Genomic DNA, 25,362 nt, shown 5'->3' with positions numbered 1-25,362 from the left:
TCTTTGAACTTTGTATCAACATAGAATTGTTTATTTTTTTCAGTCACCAAGTTTTTGACAACCACAGGAACTGTTTTACATTTCAATGACCAGTTGAAGGGACTTAATAATTTGTACTTCCTTGATCCAAAGTGGTTATGTGATGTTTTGTCAAAAGTATTGCTTCATGTTGTAAGTAGATTATATCTTCAAGTAATGGAGTATTTCTTTAGCTTTCAATGGACAAATGTTTCAGTGCATAAAGATATTATTTTAAAACTGGAAACTTACAACAGAAGTAATCATACATAGGCCAGTTCAAACATTACATGAATTAAAAAATGTAAAAACCAAGTACATTTATCTTAAACTCTTGCTCTCACTCTCAACCCAGAGACATTTAGAATTGCTGTACAATAGAGATGAATGAATAATTTATTCCAACTCAGATTTTTTTTTATTGCTTGATTGTTTTTTCTTTCAATAATTCAATGTTTTTTTTTTGTGGAATTTTCTCATGTTTTGTCAACTTGTGCTTTTTTGTTTACTACAGTTAAATCAAGTTTTTTATATGGAAAAAAGTGAAGTAATAAATATTTATATATTTGCATGTTGTATTAAATTTTATTAGGCTGGTGACCCAAACTTCAGAGGTGGTAAAATAAGTAAATGTGAAGTTCGAAGGATATTTGAAGATGACCCTCGATTTCCAAATGACTATATAGATCAATATATTCAGCTGATGGAAAGATTTGAGATTGCTCTTAGTGTAGACTCTGGTATAAAGTAAGTAACCTATCAACACAGGTATATGATGGCTATTAATGACTTACTGGAGTCATGTAGATGGCTGGTAGTTGCCCAATCTCTATTATGTTATGTAAAGTGTCATCTGCCCTTTTATTTTATTATAAATGGTCAATTAAAGGAAGCAGATATCAAGTGGAAAATTGTTAATCACTTCAAGTATTTAATTTTGAATTGAAAAATCAGAAACCCTCCAAGAATAAATAAGTGAAAAAATATTTCCATGACTAATATAGTGCAACTTTAATCATTTGCAATATTTAATTTGTTCTCATTAAGTTAACTCAAAATAAAAAGAAATGTATATGTTTTGTGTTTCTAATTTATATATAGATGACTTGTTTATATTTTAGATTGTTTATTCCTTCTCAATTGTCAAAATACCCTGCCATTCAGCTGAACAGATCTTCAAAAGAAGGTGTTAAGGTTGTTAGGCTGTATCAGATGGCATTTATACCCTCAGGGTTCTGGAGTAGGTTACTCTCTAGACTGATGTACAGAATAGAGCTGTTAACCTCAGACTGGATCCTCAATAAATCATTAAACTCTTCTATCACTCCTGCCAGGTTTCAAAAGATGCTGGAAAGACAAAGTTCAGCCAGGTGAGATATTTTGGGTGGTACCGTGGATGTACTTCAGCCATTTACTTCATAGTTTACAGTCCAAAATGTTTTTAAAATGTCTAGCCTCAAATTTTATTGAGGCTTTTTACACTAAAAAAAAATGAAAACATTTTTATATATTTTTCCATTGATTTAATCAATAATTATGTTTGAACAGTATATCATTTCAATTAAAAAAATAATTGTTTAGATTTGTATAGTTTGCAAAAATCTGTTGTATAATGGTATGACACTGTTCATGTCAATGATGTCACTTAGTTTGTGTGTAGTATTAGTTGGTGACTTAAACTAATATTACCACAAAGTTTCATACCACAAACAGACGGCTAGGATTGCTGATTCCCTGTATACCACACACTTTTTTCATCTTTTTCTTTCTTCCAGAAGGGGGGTGCGCAGAATACACCAAAACAATCAGTTTCTAGATTTTTTTTTGGAGACATAATTTTCAGGAATCAAAACTGAAGGCATCAAGGCAAGACAACATCGAGCCATTGTATTTTAGGAACAGTTTTATGTGAAGTAAACAAATAAAGTTTTACTGCTATTTAATAGTTGTTTTATCCATCAATGCTGTTTTCTTGCATTTCATAGTTTGTATGAAAAACCACAACTGGTTTCTTATTTTTCTCTCAACACAGGCCGTCCTAATTATAACTTCTTCACCTGTGTGCAGTGAAGTATCAAATACACAACAAAGTGTAATTATCAAATAACAAAAGGTTACTTTAAAAGGTGAAAACAATTGTCACTAATCCTTTAATCCGCTTGATGAACAGTTTCCAGATGTCGAAAATCTATACACAAGCTTGTTAAATTTAAACATCTTTTTTTTGATAAATGGTCGAACATGACACCATTGTTTGAGTGAAATACCTGATTTGCAAACAAACAGGAAATGAGAACATTTTAGAATGGGTCCACTACATTGCTGTATTTTAATCAATAAATGGCTTGCAAACACAGGGAATCATAAAAAAATACTTTTATTTAAAAGATTAATGATGAAAGGATACACATTTCTGGGAATTGAGAAGAATCCTTTCAACTCAATGTGGACTTCTGGTGGTGATTTTTCCTTGCTTCCCAGTGTGCGCATTACATGGAAACTTAACTTTCTTTGACAAGCTCCTTTGCCAAGAAGGGGGTGTGCGGTATAAACAAATGCGTGTAATACATGAAAGAATAGGTTATTTGAATTTGGTATATTTTGGAATTTAGAAAATGACAAAGAAAATATTTTTAAATCTAACCGTTTCAGTTTCAATACTAAGAGGGTTAGTCATGCTGTCATGACTAAGGGTTAAGGTTAGTTGAATAACAAAGGCAAGGAAACTTAACCCCCCTCTTTTGTCATGAAGGGGGGACTAACCCCCGTAAGTAAGGGTAAGTTTTATAAGTATTTTTTCACTTATTTTTTTAAATTCAAAATACAATGTAATTCCAAATTCATATAATACCTTGTTTTGTGGTTTTATTGTCCTAACAATTTAGGAATTTGGAACCAAAAGCTAGTATAATAAAGAAATTGTTTGAAAACCTCATTTCCTAACCATCAATAGGAATTAATTTAAAATCTTGACTCTCAAAATTAAGCCTTGCTTGATTTCAACCACAAAAAAAAGTAAACCTTAGTATTGGCACCATTAAAGCTCAGAAATATACAAGTATCAAGCTTGAATGAAGTGTCCATATTTGCATCAGTACTTGTTCAGTATTCAATCTCTACAGTCATACCAAGCTGCACCATGGACTGATTTATTGTGTTATGATTTTCAGTATTGGGTTAAAGATTGAGAAGCACGACATGATTTATTGGGAAGATGGGTTGTACCTGGGCCATGAGTTTGGGTGTTTGGTGGTAGAGTCTACTAAAGTCCCCCAGAGAAATGGCCGTGCACACTCTGGTGTCCTTATCACTGTTCAGTCCACAAAGGGAGATTACTCTATCATGGGTATTGTGGTTGATGAAATAGATGATCTTCTTAATGACCATTATCCAGGTAAGTAAATTTTCTCATTGTTACTACACATTTTTAGTATTTAGTAGGCATATCAAAATCTAAATCAGATTCTTACAGAATTGTTGTCATTATGCTATAGAAATAAAATGGACAATACATGACCTTTCCTGGAAATTCAAACAAAGTCAGGTGTTTATGAAAAGTTTTGTGAATATTTAGCCTCTCACATAAATTGGGAGAAATGTTTTACTGGACTTACTTTTGAATGTCTTGTCAAATGACAATTGTTAAATATTCCATCTTGGAATTCATAAAATTTCTTCAATCAATCAACAATGAGTGCAAATCAAAATTAACCTATTAATTAACCATTTGCCCTTGTACTTTGCAGTCATAGATATGAATACTTGTTCTTAATTCAGAGTAGTAATAGTTTGTCAATGTTTATAGGTTTGATGGAATGGGACGAGTACGGTCAGCCTCGAGTTCAGAGGTATGCCATGTGTCCTGTCTGCTATGATGCCAGTCATACGCTGACCCAGGGCATTGACCACTTCTCTGTTGAACATTGTGCGAGACTTGTAATGTCATCAGATACTATCACATGTCCAAAAAATTCTAAAGTTGATCTAGCACTTCTTGTCCCTGAACTTCTCATGCATGAAATACCAAGGAAATTTGTGATGGACATTACTCAGTTGACTGTTGAGGAGGAGATTCTTGGGATAGGTGTAGCAGGCAAAGTTCTTAAAGGACATTACAAGGACGCTGATGTTGCTGTCAAGTTATATCATGGTGCACCAAGGGCCTCTAGTTTCCAGATGAGTAGTATGGACAGTAGTTATCATACAGGAGGAGATCAAGCAGAGGATGGAGAAGTAAAGGACAAAAACACAGTGGAGAGCAGTGAGGAAGAGGATATGTATAAAAACTTCGCAACATATACAATTGATGCTGATGAAACAAACAGCTTAAAAGTAAGTCATGTTTTATGTGAATTGTAGGTGCAGGTATGGTGTTTCAATTAGATAATTAAAAAAAACTACACAATCTTTTAGAGGGAATGCATACAACTTATTGTAAACATTGATACAAATAAATCAAAAGGAATAATTATTTTTGGATAATTAATAAGGCAAAACAAAAATTGATATTTTACTTTTATTATTTTTTTAAATATGATAAATTGAACTAAAATCAGCTTGCTTTTATCGGCAAAAGTTAACACAGCTGTAAAAGCTAGATTATTTTGCATTCAGTATAATTTTGAAGATTGAAGTATTAACTAGAAGAGTAATTTTCACACCTGTTGGTTACAATAACTAATCCTGGTCTGAGTTCATAATCAAAGTCATACAGGTGTCATGTCATATTTACTTTATCTATACTTTTATCAGGCATGGAAGGCATTCATGGAAATGAGACAAGAAGTGCTGGTTACAAGTAAACTACGGCATCCATACATTGTATCATTCCTGGGTATATCTGTCAGGCCTCACCTACTCATGTGTTTAGAGTTTGCTCCCTGTGGTAATTTGAGAACAATTATTGACAAAGCAATAGCCCACAGAGAGCCATTCAATAAATACAGAGACAAGGATAGGATATTCTCAGCAGTGTTTGATAAAGAAATATCTTATAAAATGATATTTCAGGTATGTTTATAGGCCTTGAAACAAGAATGAGGCTGATATATATATTCTGAATCATTGTTGATTAAAAGGGCATACTAATTGATTTTGTGGTACATTTAAACTTGCGTACAGGGTTTGTCCGTTAGGTCGATAGACAAGCTAAAAATATTGACAGATATACAAACCAGAACTGAAACTTATTTGGCCTATGCATTTTTCATTGTTTTAAATACTGATACTGGTAACTAAATTACACTTCAAACAATACACAAATAATTGTGACCAAAATACTCCAAAAGAAAAGGGATATTTTCTCCCACTAGGAGCAACACCAGCAGCATTGAATGTTTATCTTTGTATTTTTATCATGCAGATCCCAATGACTCATTCAATTGCAAAGTTAATATCTCAAAATTATGAGTAATAATACATTATTTCAGATGAAGGATGTTAGCAACATTCACATAGAATGATGTTTTAATTAAATTTTAGCCTTGTCATGAACTACATAGGCAACCCTCATAATAAACATAGGTTAATTAACATTGACAGTTTAGGCTAGATCTTTCTTTGAGAAGACCTTCAACCTTGTTATTTTAAATAGCCTAGAATACTAGTTCAGTAAGTTTGAATATATTTTTCTACTTAGTCATGGAACATTCATTGTTGAAAGTACCTTTAATTAACAAGACTGTTCTGTTGCTCTTTTTTCAGATTGCCAGTGGTCTAAGTTATCTACACAAACATGGCATTATATATAGAGATCTCAAGTCAGATAATATACTGGTGTTCTCTGAAGACGTGAATGCCCCAGTTAATGTTAAGCTATCAGACTATGGTATATCTAAGTTTGTGTCATCAGGTGGTACTGTTGGACTGGTAGGAACACCTGGCTATCAGGCTCCAGAAATCATTGCTGGACAAGCTTATGATGAAAAGGTAATGTAAGTTAGAAATCAAACCTTAAAATGAAGTGTTGTCTATACATTGATATACTAATAAAATGTTGAAGTATGTTAAATTTAACAAGTGCTTAGTAAATACCGAAGAACATGGTAATTTCAACACACAATTACAACGACAATCTTCTTCTCAGATTTAACAGTCTAAATCTGTATTAAAAATTGACTGTTTTTATAATATATGAATTTGTTTATGATATTGGTATTTAAAAAAGAAAAAAAAATAATATACTAATACATTTGTGTCAATTTTTTTACTTTTCTCTAGGTTGATGTCTTTTCCTTTTCTATGGTCATTTATGAAGTTATATCTGGAAGAAGACCATTTGAAGAATACAAAAATTTGGCTCAAATATCAACTGCTATCAAAACACAGTCAAAAAGACCAAGACTTCAGGTCAGTTGCATTTACTTGTGTTTGTAGACTATCACAGGAAAAAATTGCAACATATGTTTTTAATATGTTTAAAAAAACACCTGAAAAAGCATGTTTCTCATATGTTTTTCATATATTTAGGACCACATATGATTTGTACAAACAAGTTAATTCATGAAAAACAAGTCTATGTAAATCTAATGGGAATTATATGTCTTCCATTGAAGAATATGGTTTTCATATAATTTGGAAAAAAATGTTTCCATTTGTTTTTACAAGCACAAAACCATATATTTTGGTTTCAGTCTAATACATACACATGTGTTTTCAAATGTTTTAAAGCATGTCATAATTTTTTGTATGTACTGAGTGTTATACTTAATACAAGAACAGTTCTGATTGTTTGATGTCAGTACCACTAAACTATATGTATAGCACCAGCTAAAGAAGAACTTTTTTTTTTGGTTGATATCAACAGTGTTAAGCCATATCCATTAGTTAATATTATGATGATAAAGTAAATGAAGTCCTTTTAAAGATTTTATTATTGTTACTAAGGACTACAATGTTGATCCAGTTTTTCCTCATCTTGAACAACTTATGATGGCATGCTGGGATACGTCAGCTGACAAACGACCGTCTGCTGATGACATTATAACTGATGCCTGGATGAGAACAGTTCAGTTTGTGGCATTAAAGAAGAAATTCAGACTTCCTTATTCACCCAAGGATGGATCTATTGACTGTATTTCATTCACAATGGATGTAAGAAAAGCTAAATATTTTTTGTAGTAAAATTGTCTATGTGTAGACTATTTTTTATGCATGTTATGGTGATACAAACATATATGGTTTTTAGACAATTAATTGAGTATACATGTATAGATTTCTTTATAATTGTTAATGAAGAAGAAAGTTTAAGGAAGGGCTTATTGGGTTATGCTTCTTTAGGGTTTAGAAATTAGGGGCCAAACAGGGACCAAAAACGAACATTTTCTTAAACTGTCTTAATAGCTTATTTCTAGACCTGTTTTGTTGAATTAAATTTTATGGTTATTATGGTCTTTTCGATATGAAGGATCTAACATACATACTTACAGGATAACTAATTGGAAAGAGTAAATAACCAAAATATGATCATGAGTGCGGAGGAATGCAGAGATTTATTAAATATGCAGATCTTTTTCCTCTTTCAGCATTCTTTGCACGAGTTATTATATTTTGGGGATGGACATTTGATTATTCTGTTTATTATATACATGTAGATTTTATTAATAATATAAACTTTAAATTTGTTGACTGACTCTACGATATTTCAAAGTATCAGTGATTTTGAAGAAAGATGACATCACTAGAGAAAGGTGTTAAGGCATTACGGTGGGAGAAAGTTAGAAAATGAAAATACAGACTTTGTGAATTGTTTACGTTAATTACACAGGAAATTTTGGATAATTCACTGTTATTTAATGATGGATGTGTCAGCAGCAGGGGATGGAGGTCCAAGAGCAACCAAAAGTAGTATTCTTATTGTACTTAGTTACTAATTGTTACTGAGTATATAAGTTACTTATCATCTTTAGATAATGAGAAGGAAGCAATGTGAAATCTTGATATATTATAGTTAATTTAACATATAATTTTCATTTATCAGTCAAGGAAATCTGAGACAGTATGGTTGTGGGAAGGATCAGATAACAGTAGAAAATATACAACCCTAGACAAATATACTGTACCAAACAACACTGGTCATGTGTCTCCTGGTGAAAGTATCCCTGGCTCTAGGGTAACATGTATGTGCCAGGTTGATAAGGACATATGGATAGGAACTGAGGTATGTATAGAGTCATAAATTACTGAATATTAACATTTTATATAACGTCGATAACAGCACCTTATAGTTGCAGTTACACTGTCAATTGAGAGAAATTGACAATTTCCAGAAATTTGCTATGTGGTCAGACTAGCTATGATCTACGTATTGTGTCTGAAAATCAGGTAGGGGTGGTTCATCATATCTCAAAACAACCAATGATACTGTTCAAACACATTTTTTACATCCTAAATGCAACTCTTCCTGCATTAATTCCCTGAATCTGCCATATACATGAAATAATTTTGACTTGTAGTGTTAAAATTCTGACAGGAAATTTTCCCATACTTTTCTATAGTAGAAGGTAACGGAACTATTAAGTGTTTATATCTCTAGTGACCAACTTGAATTGCACTATTACTTTTGAATACAGTTTCTATGATGCCTTCTGAATGATTTTCAATCTGAATATCTAAGATATGAATGAATCACTAATCATCAGCTTCTGCCTGGTTTTAAGGCAGAGCTATACTGAAACTTTAATGAAACAGAAAGATATGAATTTCATGTGATAAGTACTCACCTCTAGTGTAGGAACTTTGTGTTCGTCATGCCATCTTTACTTAGCATACAGGAGTTAGAGTGAGGACTTGTTAGTCAGAATAATAAATAGGGCCGAGTGAGGTGACACAACTTCATGTGGACTTGTTAGCTCAGATGTCAGAATGATAAGTCTGAGTGAGGCGACACAACTTCTTGTGGACTTGTTAGCTCAAATATCAGAATAATAGGTCTGAGTGAGGTGACACAACTTCATGTGGACTTGTTAGCTCAAATGTCAGAATGATAAGTCTGAGTGAGGCGACACAACTTCATGTGGACTTGTTAGCTCAAATGTCAGAATAGTAGGTCTGAGTGAGGTGACAACTTCATGTGGACTTGTTAGCTCAAATATCAGAATAATAGGTCTGAGTGAGGTGACACCACTTGATGTGGACTGCTGCTTCTGTGAGATGTTACATTTAAAATCACCTCAGAGTGTCAGACAAGTACAATAAATTGTCTGTTCAAAATGGTCATTCTTGTGTAGGGGTAGATGAATCAAATCTGTTGACACATTTCTGAAGTTTTGCAATGTTAAAGAGACCTAACAGTGGTCATTTAAAAAAGGAAAAGACTATTTTAAGTAAAAATCTACTTTGGAAATATTTTGTCATGTATTAGATTTTCTGATAATGTAAATGTATTAATTTTCACAGATTCTGTCAAGTGAACATATTCATGGGTATTGATTTTTATTTGATTTAAAAAAAATGATAAGCATTATATTATGTTTTTCGTGATTTTCTGTCCACCGCAAAAATAGCAAAAAAAATTGGTACCTTTACAGTAAAAATGATATATCAATAAAAGTATGTACATGTACATGTAATTAACATTTTAATTACAGGGATACAAAATAGAAGCATACAGTAATCAGTCTTTTGTAAAGAAGGACATAAAACCAATGTGTACTTTTCCTACACCTCATGCAATAGCGACATCTATTTTAAGTGTAAAGGGAGACAATCAGGTAAAGCAAGTACTTTTAAGGTCTCACAAGTTTCAGTATGAATTTACAAAAGACAAAAGATTTATGACAACCTGCCAAATGTATTTTAAATGCTCTTTCTTAGCTTTATTTTGACAACTTTTGTTAATTGTGCAGATGATGCACTACCGTGCAAGGACTTAGTTACATAGAGGGATGGGCAAATGACCCAGAAGTGGTGAGTGAGAGGTTGTGTCATAGATGTCATTAATTCTAGTCAATGTTATATCTATTGGAAAAATAGTTTAAAAGATGCTTTAATTATTTAAAGATATTGATGTTTATCATTTATTCTCATGGTTACAAGAACCAAAATGATATTATAAAGCCCATGCTAAGCACAGTTAAATCGGGGAAGATACATTGTTTGATTTGATGCTTGAGGTTATATAATTAGGAAATAGGCAAACTTATTGTACTCACAGATCTCAAAATCTCCAATTTAGAAGATAGATAACAATAATAAGGGAAAAATATACTGTTCTGTGAAATTTTATCAGAATTTCAAAAGGAACTAATAAAGCATTGAATATATTGTTGTGTAATTTGCAGGATGAGAAGAAAGTATATGCTACCTTAGATACAGGTAAAGTCATGGTATTTGAACCCGTTAACAGAACAGTGGTGAAGAGAACACTTCAGCGTAACATAGAGACATCTGAGGCATTCTGTGGATGGAGGTCCACCAAAACTCTGACTATTGGAAACTTTCCTGCTACATGTTTGTGCTACATTCCATCAAGTGGACAGTCTAGAAATGAAGTATGGGTTGGTTGTGGTGAATGTATCTGTGTTGTGAGTGACTCAACTGGTATGGTTGAGGATCGTATCAATGTTCGACAACTTTTGAAGAACCCTTTATGGCATGGCCCCAGAATGGTGAAAACATTAGTATACTGGAATGACCGGGTATGGTGTTTGATAAATAATAGTTCTATAGCTATTGAATATGATGTGGATTTGCGATTAGCAACATATATTTTCAAGATGGAGTATTTTTCACCACTTAATTTCATTGTGTCTGAATACACATCTGGTCTGGCACCAGCAGAAAGCATAGAGTCTGTTGATATAATGACATCAGTGATGGGGACTGTTGAACGTACACAAGATAGTTACTTAAATTTTGTGTTGCCAGGGGCTGATGCAAGGAGAGATGTATTTGAACTGTCTAATCCAGAATTATTGGTAAACACAGATAAAAATCAGACTTATGACTCAAATAATACTAACACTGCTGGGACAAGGAATGACAGCTGGGAACCAAACTTAAGCCTCTCTTCGGAAACAACAGGTAGCAATTCCCTTACTGCTGGAGAAACTAGTATCCCACCACCTGTGCCACTGAGGAGACCTACAAACAAATCTGCACCACAGCTTAATGCTCCTCCTGTACCAGCTCGTTCTCCTCGTAATCCACCTACAGTGCCACCTAGGTCACCTAGATCAGCACCAAGGTCATCCAGTTGTAGTGCTGTGTCAGACCCTGTTGAAAGAAGTGACACTAGAATTTGTTCGTCTGTCTCTGACAGCAGTTTTCCAGAGGATGATACCAAAGTGTGTTCAATGGTTCAGGTTGGTGACACTTTGTGGGTTGGACGCAACCTTGGTGATATTCTTGTTATAAACATTGGTCAAAATAACTCTTTTGAATATGGCAAGGTAATTACTGTACTTAAAGTCACACCTTCTGCTCATATGGGAAATGATGTTGATTTTTTACTGTCCAGCAGAAATTCTGTTATATCCTTAAGTAAAAGTGGTGACAGTAAAAAAGGGGAAGTAATAATATGGGAGTACTTTTCCTCAAGTGACATAAAAAGAATAACTGATCATTGGTCTACCAAGAGAAACAGTCAATATTAATTGCAAGATTCTGTGAGATTTCTTTCATTTAATGGAAGACAATGTTTACTTATATTTCCTTTTTAATTGTTGTGCAGGTTTTTTTTCATGAACTTTTATATTGATTTACTGATTAATATGTTGTAAAATGAATGTTTTGTTTTAACAGTTATTTTTGAACTCAACCATGTGCAATATATTTTCCCAGAATTATTAATTTTATATATTGGTAGATAGTTTTGAGGAAACCTTTTTATTTTTTCTTGTTTTTAGGAAGTTTCAGTCTTCTTTCTAAAAAAGTATTACTGAATTTAGCAAATTTAATTCCATGCATTTTGTACGTGAGTTACGATTCATCAATATTTCAATTTGATTTTTAACAAGCTTTTTGATTGGTTGTTTCTCTTTGGTTAAACCAATTTGCTACACTGATGCCGTTAACATTGATGTGATCAAAAATTCAAAATAACAATGTGTTTTGATAATTAACCAATACCAATTCTTAAAAGGAGAATGTGCGATAAAGGGTCTTATTGGCCTTAAATACAACTGAAAATTAATCATAAAGTGCTAACCGATTTAATTGTGAATTTGGAGATTTAAATCCATCACAAATGAGAAAAAATAAAGACTTTTGATAATCTTGCATTTAAATGACAGAAAAATTGCATGAAATTCACCAATATTCAAATATTCTGTTAAGTTTTGTACTTTTTGGTCACTTTCTGGTCATATTTTTGGCAAGGCAATGGTGACTACACCCAATAAACTACTTCATATTTAGTGAATGCATTCATTATTTCATATTTTAATTATCATATGTGAAAATATACAAGTTGTTTCTTGGGTTTGGACATAGTTTTTGTGATGTAAATATGTCTGAAAAACAACAAAATTTAAAATTCTCAGCAGTTTTTGTTAAATGATGTAAAATTATAGCACAATAATGACATAATTACAATGAAGTCACAAATTATTATTTTTCCTTTTGTTTATATTTTTACTATGTAATGTTATGAACAACTTTTATGATATTAAAACAAAGTTTAGATTTTTGAAAATTCTATTATAAATAGAAGTTAGCAAAACACTAAGTGAAGGATTTTTGAAGCTGCATGTTAGGCTATCTAGACTGTAATCAGTGCAAGACTATCCATATCTTAACAAGTGTAAAGTTTTCCATACATTAATTGACGTAAGGCTATCCATACCTTAGTTGGTGTGAGGCTATCCATACCTTAATCTGTGCATGTACCATAATCAGTGCAAGGCTATCCATACCTTAATCTGTGTAAGGCTATCCATACCTTAATCTCTGCAAGGCTATCCATACCTTAGTCAATGTAAGGATATCCATACCTTAGTTGGTGTAAGGCTATCCATATCTTAATCTGTGTAAGGATATCCGTACACCTACCTTTATCAGTGTGAGGCTATCCATACCGTAATATGTGTAAGGCTATCCATACCATAATCTGTATGTCTGTATCAACCCTGTACTCACTTCAGATTTAGAATATGCTTTGTATATTTATTTACATGTAATTAAAAAATCTTTAATCCTATTTTTAAAGTTAGTGATAATTGTTCTATAAGTTTCTGGTTTATCCTTTGGCTCTTGTATGCATTTGTTGTTGCCATGATAATATTTAGATTTGTAAGTGATCTGCTGAATGGGAGAGCAATGAATAGCCATGTCTATTGGTGGAGATGCCAGTTAGCAGGATTTTAATGCCAGTGAATGATTTCCTAGTGTATAACAATGGGATGCTAAGATAACTTTATATTTTGCCATTTTTATTTATTTCATTATTAACAACAATGTACCGGTACATTTGTAATGTTACTGTTGTTTGTTATTAAATTATATTTAACTGTTCTAGTGTTGTTGCCTTCTGAGTTTTATATCATGTCGTGACAGTGACATGAACAAAATCATTTAAAGTCCTAAATTGTATAACATTCTTGGATAATAGAATCACCTTGTACATCCATCCAGGTATCTTGTTAGCACAACTTATAAATCATTCAAACAGCTGAAACATATCCAGGTTGGGTTTTGTATGTACGTGAGCATTATCATTGCCAAATGTTTTGCAAGGGGAACAATCAGTCTTAAATATTTTAAATATAGCAAGCAATCATCTAAATAATTGCAAAAATGGTATTAAATTGTCATTAAAATATTATTCATTAATTGAAATCAAGACTGATATTATCCATGAAATAAATTTAAAAAGACAAACCCAGTCCAGAAACAGCTTGAGTAGAACTACAGCTAAGAATCATGCAAAATGTGATTCACAGGTGAAAAGCGTACATATTTTTATTTTTGATATTTTGTTTGAATTGCCATAGTAAACAGAAATTAACATTCAATTTTTCATATTACCTGTGTTCTTAGGAGGTAACAATTATATAGAATGCTCTGTAGATTTCAAAATTAAGGGAGATAACTCTGTAAATGCCACTCAAATACAACAGAATCTATTTGATTTTCAATGTTGATTATCTCCTAAGAGCAGGCAGATTTTAATGAATAATTACACATTTCATAATATAGACCCATAATACAACTTAATTACGAAATAAAAATATGTAGCCTTCTTTGGGGTGTATCACATTTTTCAGTTTTTGCATGATTCTTGCAAAGACAGCTACACAAATACTACGGTTCCAGTGAAAAACTCTTAGAACTAGAAGCATATGCCAGAAATCTGTTGACTTTCTTAGATTTTATTTACCATCATGTTGACATTTTTAGACACGTGTACATCATTCTGCAGTAAGAGAAAAGATGAATATGTTTGTTTGATAATTAAACAATGTCAATTATTATCAAGTTCATTTATCAGGACATGCATTCATAGACTTATAAGATTAAGAAAGTCCTAAATAGTACATCACACCATAAACTATTTCAATATTAACACCTTATAATACAAAAACAACATGACTCAACAAACAGTTGTAGTGATGTTCCACAAAATACACTGATTTTATTTTCATTCACCAAACAGATATCTCAATACGAATAATATATGGTTTCACTAATGTATGAAAGTGATGCTACATGGATAATTACCAAATACTCTTGTTGACTTATCTTCAAGTTAATGATTGAATCTCTCTAAATGCAGAGAAATGATAAATTAAACATCTCATTAAATTCATAAATCAACAAAAACATAGCTCATAGTTTTGTTATGGAACATTTATTCATCAAAGTAATGATAACTATTCACATGATGATTATTCAACTCAAACAAATATTATTACAATTCATTTCTGACTTGCATGATTTTATGGAAGTATACAAAAAAATGGGAGTGAATCAAGCTTTTTAGATGGGTAATAGACACTAGAAAATTGTTCTTTAGCTCATGGGCATAGGAACCAGTATGGTTGGCACTGCTCTAACTGTACCAATGATTTCGACAGGTATAGTATGCTGTACCAATAATATTTACATAAAATGTTTTTTGTTGTCGACATATTTCACCTGTTTCTTATTTTCTGTCTTGTTCAGAGTGAAAGAGACATTTTCAGATGTTGTGTACTTTAATAGTACCAATGAGTTTTTGCTTCCTACACCTATTGATTTCTTGTTTAATTAGATAGTCTCAGTACAGTAATCTCTAATGAATAGCAAGCCCTTCAGAGTATCTGATGATTGTTGTGCAAAATTAAATAGACAGTAGTGAAGTGACTTGAACTAATTCTGAACCAAACCATACATCATGTTTTTCAGTGCTAATTTGTAGGCCTCTCAAATGTAAACTGATACAGAGAAAGGCCTATTGTTAGTGGGGTACCAAACTGTTCCTGTGAAAGACCTATTTTTAGTGGGGCACCAAAGTGTTCATGTGAAAGAACTATTGTCAGTAGGGTACCAAACTGTTCCTGTGAAAGAACTAGTGTCAGTGGGGCACCAAACTGTTCCAGTGAAACATCTATTATCATTGGGGCTCCTAACTGTTTCTGTGAAAGAACTATTGTTAATGGGATACCAAACTGTTCCCATGAAAGAACTAGTGTCAGTGGGGCACCAAACTGTTTCTGTGAAAGATCTGTTGTCAGTGGGGTACCAAGCTGTTCCCATGAAAGATCTATTGTCAGTGGGGTACCAAACTGTTCCCATGAAAGATTTGTTGTCAGTGGGGTACCAAACTGCTCCTGTGAAAGACCCATTGTCAGTGAGGCACCAAATTGTTCATGTGAAAGAACTATTGTTAATGGGATACCAAACTGTTCCCATGAAAGAACTATTGTTAGTGGGGTGCCTATTTTGTGTTTTCCTTGATTTGGTAAAATGTAAAGGTTCTGTTGAAACATTAGAAGTTCCACTCAAATCGACATATAAAGAACTGCATTAGCAAAATTTTGACATACCATAAAATACCTCTACAGTATTTCTACTTTGATAGATCACCTGCTTTTCAGGAAAGCTTTTTCTCAAACTACATTACTGGTAATAATTTACTAATAATGTGACTTAAACAGTTCATTCCAAATTACATATGAAAAACTAAAATACAAAATACATCATGTATCATTTGTAGATAGACAAGTACTTAATTTAAAAGTTTTTATCAGTTCTCTTGTTGATATGAAGATGACTAAAGAAACGAAAAAAATTTCAGGTTTGGTCAGAAAAGTTTTGAAAAGATTTCACTTAGGACAAAATGATATATGAAAAATACCCATAAAAATTTATAAAATAAACTCCATTTCCATTTCTATCACAGATATTTTAATTTTATAAATATGAAACAGAATTTGATCCCAGGCTGTCATGGTCCCAAAATTATGAATGTAAAGCACTAGCATACATTTTTCTATAAACATTAAACAGTCAAAATGCAAAAAATTTCTGAGAGAAACTTGTTTTTTTCTGAAGTATTATAACAGAACAGCTAAAGCTATCACAGTAAAAGGACATTAACAATTACATATTAGATTGTATTTTTCATTAAAGCCTTTGATCTCCATATTTTGATAGTGTTGTCATCACTAACAGTAACCAGGTACTCTTGGTTGACAGGATTAAAGCCAACAGCATTCACGACACCATATGTATGGTCAAATGTTGCCAAGTTTACACCATAATGTCTGTCCCATAGATAACCCTTGGCATCTTCACTTCCACTGTAAAACACATTTTATTGTCATATTTTCAAACTAGATGAGTCTGTTCTATTAACAACAACTCATAATAAACTTATAGATTTTGAAGATAGATAACAATCTTTAATTCTTAAGTTCTTTTGTCAAAGTCTGTAAAAGACTTTTTTCCAATAGTTGATTTGCCAATATGTGGTTTTGCTCAAAATGAACTAACTCTATTGAAGGACAAACAGTGAACTAACTCTATAGTAGGACAAACAATGAATTAAATCTATAGTAGGTCAAACATTGAATTGTCTCTATAAACAGTGAACTTACTATATAGTAGGACAAACAATAAACTAACTCTATAGTAGGACACACACTGAATTAGCACTTTAGTAGGACAAACACTGAATAAAATCTGCAGAAGGACAAACAGTAAACTAACTTCATAGTAGGACTAACAATGAACTAACTCTATAGTAGGACAAACAATGAACTAACTCTATAGTAGGACAAACAATGAACTAACTATACAATAGGTCAAACACTGAAATAACTCTATAATAGGACAAACACTGAACTAAGTCTATAGTAGGACAAACACTGAATTAGCACTTTAGTAGGACAAACACTGAACTAGCACTTTAGTAGGACAAACACTGAACTAACTCTATAGTAGGACAAACAATCAACTAACTCTATAGTAGGACAAACACTGAACTAACTCTATAGTAGGACAAACACTGAACTAACTCTATAGTAGGACAAACACTGAATTAGCACTTTAGTAGGACAAACACTGAACTAGCACTTTAGTAGGACAAACACTGAACTAACTCTATAGTAGGACAAACAATGAACTAACTCTACAGTAGGACAAACAATGAACTAACTCTATAGTAGGACAAACATTGAACAAACTCTATATTAGGACATTTTGGCCAATCAAAGCCATTAGAATAAAATATGTTTGGTTTCTTTTCTCGCTCTCTTTAAACATACAGATAATCATGAATATTATATTTGTACATACAATGTACATTGATTTTTCCTTCTTGGTTAAAGTTAGACTACCATTTTTAGTTGGCATAGTACAGGGTAAACTATTACAGATAATTATATTTCCCCCATGTGTCAAAACTAATAAAACTATAGTCTCAAAAACACAATTACAAACTGAATAATTTTCTACAAACAATCCTTACTCTCAAATTTTTGAGTGATCAAAATATAACATTTAGATTGTCTTGCTTGACTCTTGTACTCGAAATGAAATCAAGGGAACCAGTTAGTCCTACTATACAGTTACTCCCAAGTTAAATTAGAAAAAAACCAAAATATTATCAATAACCACAAATTGGCAAATGGATTATTTATACATGTAAATGAGTGTAATACAAATATTGTATCTTCATGTGTGATATACTTTAGTCAGAACTAATTCTCACTCATGACATTAGAATGAATTAAATATCTAAAATTAAATGTGGCATCTTCCCCCAATCTATGGAACATGATGTCACAATAATGTTTACTTTGTAGCATTATTCCTATTTTTAAATAACTGTCTTGACATAAATCATTGATTTAGTTTTTTTGTAAATGAAAAATAAAAGGACAACAACATGCTTTATATCTCATTACCATTTACACCTGTCTCGTTATGATACACAAAGGTGTATCTACATAGCATATTATATGTATGTATTCTTATGTATACATTTACATGTACTTGCTTTCATATCTAACTTCGCTTGAATATAGCTGAAATATTGCTGCTCATTGAACCCCAATGATCAATCAATCAATCATTCATATTTAACTACAACAGCAGGTAAAGCAAAAGCATCTTGATTTTATCTTTGTCCCTGGATATTTGATTAACTGATTACTTTTTTAGCGTTGTTTTCCATATATTTCACTGAAATAATTACTGGTACTACTACTGGTACCCATTTAAACAATAATCACAGCACATGTAACTCACCTGCCTACATAATCTTTGCTCACATCCAGAAATACAAAGCAGCACATGGTAGATGGGGAATAACCTTTATGACCTTCATATCTAATTCCCGTATCCTTTAGGGTACAAAGGTCAATCACCCTGATCTCTATGGAAGGAGAAAGGTCAGGAGTATTCCAAGGATCAGTTCTATCCACTTTTCCAATCCAGGGTCTACAGTTCAGAAATAAATATCTGGGAGAAAAACTAATCGGTTATATGCAACAATCAATCTACATGTATTCATAAAAAAAGATATGCAAATAAATTCCAGTATTCTGTATTTAAAGTTAAATTCGAACTATGAATGATCTATGCAGCATTTGATCATTTTTTTAAAATGTTTTTGATCAAATATATGTATGTGTTGGAAAACACCAATGTTTACCATTATTTATTATAATACTGATTTATTCATTTTTTGTTTGATAAGATTTCTATAGGATACATCTGATAAAAAAATTTAATGATGGTGAAAGCTTCCTAATTTTAAACAGACAGAATAAATAAAAAAGTAGAAACCTTTATGAAAATATTGCATATTACATGCAAGAAAGAGAATATAAATATTACAACTGAATGTACCTGCTATCATGTGATAAACACAGGCCAGTTACATGACCATACAGATCTAGTAGGTTATCTGGTTTGTCTGAAGTTCTGACAGGTCGTAGCTGTACATCATTGTTACTAAAACTAACCACCATGTGAGTCTCTCCAGCTTGTATACTTTCATCATTGTATCCAGAGGGACTCAGTGGTAGATCTAACACACAAGGTGAAACGTTCTTAAAACCTATTTGATGTAAAGCCACTGCAAATTCTCCAGTAACAAAGATCAAATTTCTACTTAGATTTTGAACATGACACTGTCGACAGAAATCGGCTGAAATGTTCATGTTAAGATTTCTAGACTTATCACTTGTTCTACAAGAACATGAATGATTAGGTTCTTCCTCATCATTTTCCTGGATGGCACAAAAAGTACTGTTATTGTCAGAAATATCTACACTGTAAGAACATGATGCATTCTTGTCAATGTCAGGTGAATCATTGGAATCTGCCGAGTGACAGTGAATGTCAGATGTGAACAGACTTTGGTCCCGTTTAGGAATTTTTCTTGGATTGGATTCTTGTTCACTAGAAATTCTACAGTTATCACAGATAAGTTGGGAATCATCACCAAATGGAATATTTGCTACTGTCAGAAACTTGATAAGACTGGCTGTCTCACTTGAAAATGTAAACAAATTTCTCCCATTTCCCTCTTCTACTTCTGGGAGAGGTTTATCATCGGTACTACTGTCTTCAAAACTATGAACTTCCAGTACCTTTTGTATAAAGTATGTTTTATTTTGGGGATTTAGATTCATTAAGGTTACCTAGCAACTCCCAACAAAAAGATTTTTTTAAAGTTGTCAATATCAGTAACTACCACAAACCATTCATTTTCATCTTATTCCAAAACATTACACCAAATACATGGTATAAAATTGTACAAATTTGTCTTCTTGATAATAAATATATAATTATATTCTGTGAAAGTATTATTATTCGTGGGGTAACCATTTTTGTGGTTTTTGTGGGTTTGTTAACCACAAAATTTGGTTCCTAACAAAAAACAATTTTCCAGTTCGTATGTATGATAGAGTTGTCAAATCCACCAACTCAAAAATACACGAACTGATAGTTTTTTCCTATGCCACAAAAATTGGTACCCACAAAATAAAAGTACTTTCACGGTACTATTAAACAGAAATCAACAAACACAATCTGATCATCCTTACAATACTGAAACAGAACATGTTGTCTACCAAATTTAAACATGTTAAAGCACATTGCTCCTGGTGATCACAAGGTTCTTAACTTTCACCAGTATTCTGTCTGTGATAGCTGGTTGATTTTCTTTCCTGTTTGTTAATATATGCACTGCTAGATATAACTTTTGTTTTTGTCATTATCAAATTACAAGAGCCTGTGATTTTCTATGTAAAATTAGCTTCTGTTGACATAGTGAATGCTGTATAGTACATGGTTGTATTGGGTTAGAGAGAACACTAATCACATATATAAGCTTACATCAAATGATTCTATCTGTACAGTAGTAGTAAATCTATCCAAACTGATCTCTAAACACCCTCCTAAAAATGTATTGTTATCTAACCAAGCTCCAAACAGCTGTGATGGGTCCATAGATACCACTCTAATAATCCTATAATCTGAAAATCAACAAAGTTACTGATTTAACTATAGCCAATCAATAGTTTGTAGTTACCTAACTTATGAGCTTTTTCACTTATGTAAGGATGATACTCTGTAAATGTAGTTTTAAACTTTTAACAAAAAAAGATGTTTTTTTTTATTAGCTAGAAACTAAAAACAGGAGTTCCTACCAAATTATAATATTTACTCTTGCTCTGTGCCGAAGTGGAAATGTGACAAACAAGATTTTTTTGTGATTTCCATTCGTACTTAAAGTCACTCTACAGCAGTCTTTTTTCAGCAATAACAGGTATACAAATTTGACATCTCTACCACATTTGACAGCTTTGCTGGCATATTATGTCAATACTTTTATTAAATTTAAACTGAAAGAGATTAAACTGATGGGGGTTGAGTTACAACAGTTTTGAACATTTTGAATGAAAGCACTACTTGCTTTACATCTAGCCCTATACAATAATATCAAATAGGTTAAATATAACCAGAGACATATCATGGAGCAGAAATAATAGCTACACACATGTACAATGTAACCTGAGACATATGGAGCAGAAATGATAGCTACATACATGTACAATATAACCTGAGACATATCATGAAGCAGAAATGATAGCTACATACAATGTAACCTGAGACATATCACTTGGAGCAGAAATGATAGCTACATACAATGTTACCTGAGATATACCATGTGGAACGGAGACGATAACTACATAACCTGAGATATACCATGTGGAACGGAGGTGATAACTACATGACCTGAGACATACCATGTGGAACGAAGATGATATCTACACAACCTGAAACATACCATGTGGAACAGAGATGATAGCTACATAACCTGAAACATACCATGTGGAACAGAGATGATAGCTACATAACCTCTTCTATCCATAAAGTCAGTGGTTTTCACACTTGACACTAGTAATAAAGTGTCTATTTGGTTAAAACAGGAGAATTGTGTGAAATCCCATGACAGGAGCTCCCTGAAGTTTTTACTGTGTTTAAGTACAGTCTGTTCTTCTACTGTCCATACCTACAAGTACATACACATCAAAGTAAGAATCATGGTAAGACTTCAAGATAATATAAGCAAGGTTTTCATTAGGAACAGGCTAGAGACCAATTTGCATGTTTCAAACACCTGTCTGGCCATTCAAGTTGAAAAAATTACATACCTTTTAATTAAGAATTAATAAATTTGTCCTGTTCAAATCTTAAATTTGACCTTTTAGGAGAAAAAATAGTGAAAACACTGGATAAGTTACAGAGGTCTTTTTATCTATATAAGAAAATGTTTCATACTGAGATATTTCCAAATTTCTTAAGTATAACAATACCATGATACTTTTTTTAAATGTTTTGTTGCCATGGATTTCATCAGATATAAGAATACTATGTTTTGAAACATGAACTGGATGGCACTCAATATTTTATAAGTTTAATAGAGTCTAGGTAGATAGTGAGTAGACTACCTAATAGTACAATAAAGTCACACCATCTTTTTGAACTAAGGTGTAAAATATACAAGCTATACCCTTTCCAACTATAAATGACTATACCTTAATTGTAGCATCTTTGGAGGTAGTACAGAACATTTTTCCATCATGGGAAAAACTGATGTGGAGAACCTCATCATCATGATCAGATAAGGTTTCACTGAGAAGGATTGGTGAGTGGTAGTCTAATCGTTTGTATTCAGATCTCCAGCTTTCCTTCTCTTTGGCCAATTTCTTTATACTCCATCTCATGTCCATTAGAGATTTCCATAAACTCTCATCATTTGTCACTCTGCTCCAATCCTTTTTGTTTATAAAAAATATTTTAACTTTAAGACTGGCTTGAAAAAAAAATTAAACAGACAACTTCATACACTGATGAAAAATAAATAAAAAAACTTTCTCAAGAACAATTTACAAGAAATCATTATTTTTTATTTCATTTTTTGTTTTGGATAAGCATTTTTTCAACTGTATTGCAATGTTTAATTTTACAGTAAACATCTCCTGTTACATCTTTGCCATCTATACCTTGCAGACCTGTGCTGTCCTTGTCAGATGTTTTGCTTCTAGATAGGAGAAGATGTGCAATAGGATAGAGTCAGGACATTGTTGCCATATACTAGGACATCCATCATCTTCATCTTCAACCTCTGTTGGACTTCTATCAGAAATAAACATATCCGGTAATATACATGTAATTTAGTGTTTAATTGCTCAAGAAGGATAGAAAAATGTAAAAGGCTAAAGTATGGAACATCAACTGCTTTGTGTTTCTAGTTGTTTACATAACTGGATTGGTGCAAGTGTTATCAGTATTTTGGCTGAACTCATCAACCTAAAATTTGTCTTAATTTACTTCCAAACTAAATAAATGTCCAAAACTTCAGAGGAAATGGCCTTTACTGCAAAAATAATTTACAAAGACTTATTGGAAAGAGTGAATAACCAAATCAAGAGACCAAGAATGCTAAGATTAAAAGCAAGTGAAATCTCCAAGCACTAGTCTTGGCAAGAGTAATTCACAATAACCAATAGCGTATAAATTTTCTCAATGATTTTGTGATTGGTGGTAATTGTTGTGGTTATTATTCTAATATAATCATTTTATGGTTTTGAAAAATGTAGGAAATCATTTAATATTACAATGTTGGATTATCAATTAGGATTAAAACTAACAGAAAATATTGCTTATAGATACAAGTTAATAAATTGAGATACCTTCCAGACCCACACGAATCATCATGTCAAAAGTACACATTGTAACCCCAGTGGAGTCAATGAAGGTATAGGACACTTTTCCTTTATTGAGACATTTATACATACATTGTGTGGATCTCAATTTTTCATTATCTACATATACAATTATTGAATATTTATTTCATTTTTACAGTTTTTTAAATTATGATTTCTGTACATAATTAAAAGCGCTTCAGGGACTTCATACATGTAATACACTCCCTAATGTTTCTTCGAACTTTTGTAATCATTTTTCAATATTGTCTTCATTTCTTAATTTGTTTTCTATTTTAAAAGATACATAGGGCCAACAGACTCCAAGGCTAATGAACCCAGGGCAAACACGCTACTAGGGGAAATGGACCCAATACAGACTGAAGTATACTGGTCAGAGAGTAGATCTTGCTGTTAAATTCAATACAGATAAGCAATTCTAACCAATTTTTTTTTCCTCAATGAAAATCAATGTGTGATTGCTAAATTTTTGAGAGCTTAATATCAGCAATCTATTGGATTCTTTTATATTTAGGGCATGAACATGTTCCACAGGAAAGGACGAAATATCAGTTGGCAAGAATTCCTTGGACAGTACACAGAACAAAGTGAAACTATTTTATTATCTGTTATTATTGCCCTATAATTAATTCATAAAAGTGAGATTTAATTGGATGGAATTACTTCAATTGTGATTAATGCTGTGAAGTATATGGTACAGTACTGTACTGCAGCACTAAGTACATTCATTGATGATGTTGAAACTGACACGAAAACGAAAACATCATGTTGATAACAACTATAAATTAGAAGGGTCATCCTTGAAATTTTTGGACGCTATTAAATACCTGGGCGTCAACATCTCTTTCGACCTACAATGCACATGTATGATGGGAAAAACATGTGTTCTCAGTATGCTTAAAAAAATTTTGTAACAGAGATGTAAAGCAAATCGTATACTTAACTTGTGTTTGACCGATACTTGAGTATACTAGAACAGTATGGGACTCTAGTTGCCAATATCTTGTAAATGAACTAAAAAAGTGCAAAAGCGGGCTGCACGTTTTGTGAACAACTACAACTTTGAGGAAGGGTCTACGACAAACATTATGAAAGAATTGAACTGGAAATCTCTGAAAGATCGCAGATGGGAGGATAGATTATTACTACTCCATAAAGGATTAAACGGATTGGCAAATATACCAACTGCAGATAATACACACAATACAAGACCAAATCGTAACATAGTCAACAGTTCTACATTCCATATGCCCGTACTGATGTTCTTAAATTCAGCTTTATTCCCAACATGATCCCTGATTGGAACACCATCGATGGTTCTACATGTATGTCTGAGGATGTGGCACTTGTTTCAATGAAGATGAGATGAGTACTAAAAGCCAGTGAAAACTAAAGGGCAAAGAATTTGTAAACAAGTTTCTTTTTGAAAGTTGCTTTTGATACTGAAAAGCACTTATCGGAAAATGAAATGGTGGAAACAGATTTCTTCTTATCAAATGTTTTTTTTTAAAATGCTACCTTCTATCTTCAACACAGTGTAAAGGCATAGTTTTTGAAGATTTTTTTATTGCTGCATGGAACTGGAATTTGACAGATCCTCCATAATTTGACAAATCAATAAAGTGTTTGTAATCGAAGAAAGAATGCATTTCTGAAATCTGAATCGACAAAGCGCTTT

General features: G+C 32.4%; 2 protein-coding genes across 9 annotated transcripts in view; one reads left to right on the top strand and one right to left on the bottom strand.

Moving 5' to 3' along the window:
* LOC148623032 (leucine-rich repeat serine/threonine-protein kinase 1-like) overlaps positions 1–13,470 on the top strand; it is a 66,310-nt gene extending 52,840 nt beyond the window's left edge. For all 8 annotated transcript variants that reach the window (XM_088573508.1, XM_088573512.1, XM_088573511.1 and 5 more), the window contains 12 exons: positions 44–171; positions 611–765; positions 1,140–1,388; positions 3,189–3,412; positions 3,824–4,350; positions 4,771–5,028; positions 5,722–5,946; positions 6,238–6,366; positions 6,904–7,110; positions 7,997–8,176; positions 9,606–9,728; positions 10,299–13,470. In XM_088573508.1, the coding sequence (XP_088429634.1) occupies positions 44–171; positions 611–765; positions 1,140–1,388; positions 3,189–3,412; positions 3,824–4,350; positions 4,771–5,028; positions 5,722–5,946; positions 6,238–6,366; positions 6,904–7,110; positions 7,997–8,176; positions 9,606–9,728; positions 10,299–11,612 (3,719 nt within the window). In that variant the 3' untranslated portion in view covers positions 11,613–13,470. The remainder of the gene's footprint in view (positions 1–43; positions 172–610; positions 766–1,139; positions 1,389–3,188; positions 3,413–3,823; positions 4,351–4,770; positions 5,029–5,721; positions 5,947–6,237; positions 6,367–6,903; positions 7,111–7,996; positions 8,177–9,605; positions 9,729–10,298) is intronic.
* A 1,320-nt stretch (positions 13,471–14,790) lies between these two features.
* On the bottom strand, positions 14,791–25,347 carry LOC148623031 (F-box/WD repeat-containing protein 5-like). Its single transcript, XM_088573522.1, has 8 exons — positions 25,203–25,347; positions 22,962–23,094; positions 22,494–22,733; positions 21,784–21,967; positions 20,788–20,927; positions 19,294–20,039; positions 18,691–18,903; positions 14,791–16,739 (listed from the first exon to the last, which is right to left on the bottom strand). The coding sequence occupies exons 1-8, from the start codon at positions 25,331–25,333 to the stop codon at positions 16,547–16,549; spliced, it is 1,980 nt and encodes a 659-aa protein (XP_088429648.1). The 5' UTR covers positions 25,334–25,347; the 3' UTR covers positions 14,791–16,546.
* Positions 25,348–25,362: the final 15 nt, after the last annotated feature.

Source organism: Perna viridis, chromosome 3 (assembly GCF_037379345.1).
Source record: "Perna viridis isolate PV_CMFRI_1.1 ecotype Kerala chromosome 3, ASM3737934v1, whole genome shotgun sequence".
NCBI lineage: Eukaryota > Metazoa > Mollusca > Bivalvia > Mytilida > Mytilidae > Perna > Perna viridis.
This window is presented reverse-complemented; position numbering and strand designations above follow the sequence as displayed.

Coding starts and splice junctions, on each gene's coding strand:
- LOC148623031 (XM_088573522.1), bottom strand. CDS start 25,333: ATGCATTCTTTCTTCGATTACAAACACTTTATTGATTTGTCAAATTAT. Junction 22,734..22,961: donor GGACAGCACAGGTCTGCAAG/GTATAGATGGCA, acceptor ATAAACAAAAAG/GATTGGAGCAGAGTGACAAA. Junction 18,904..19,293: donor TGTTTATCACATGATAGCAG/GTACATTCAGTT, acceptor TTTTTCTCCCAG/ATATTTATTTCTGAACTGTA.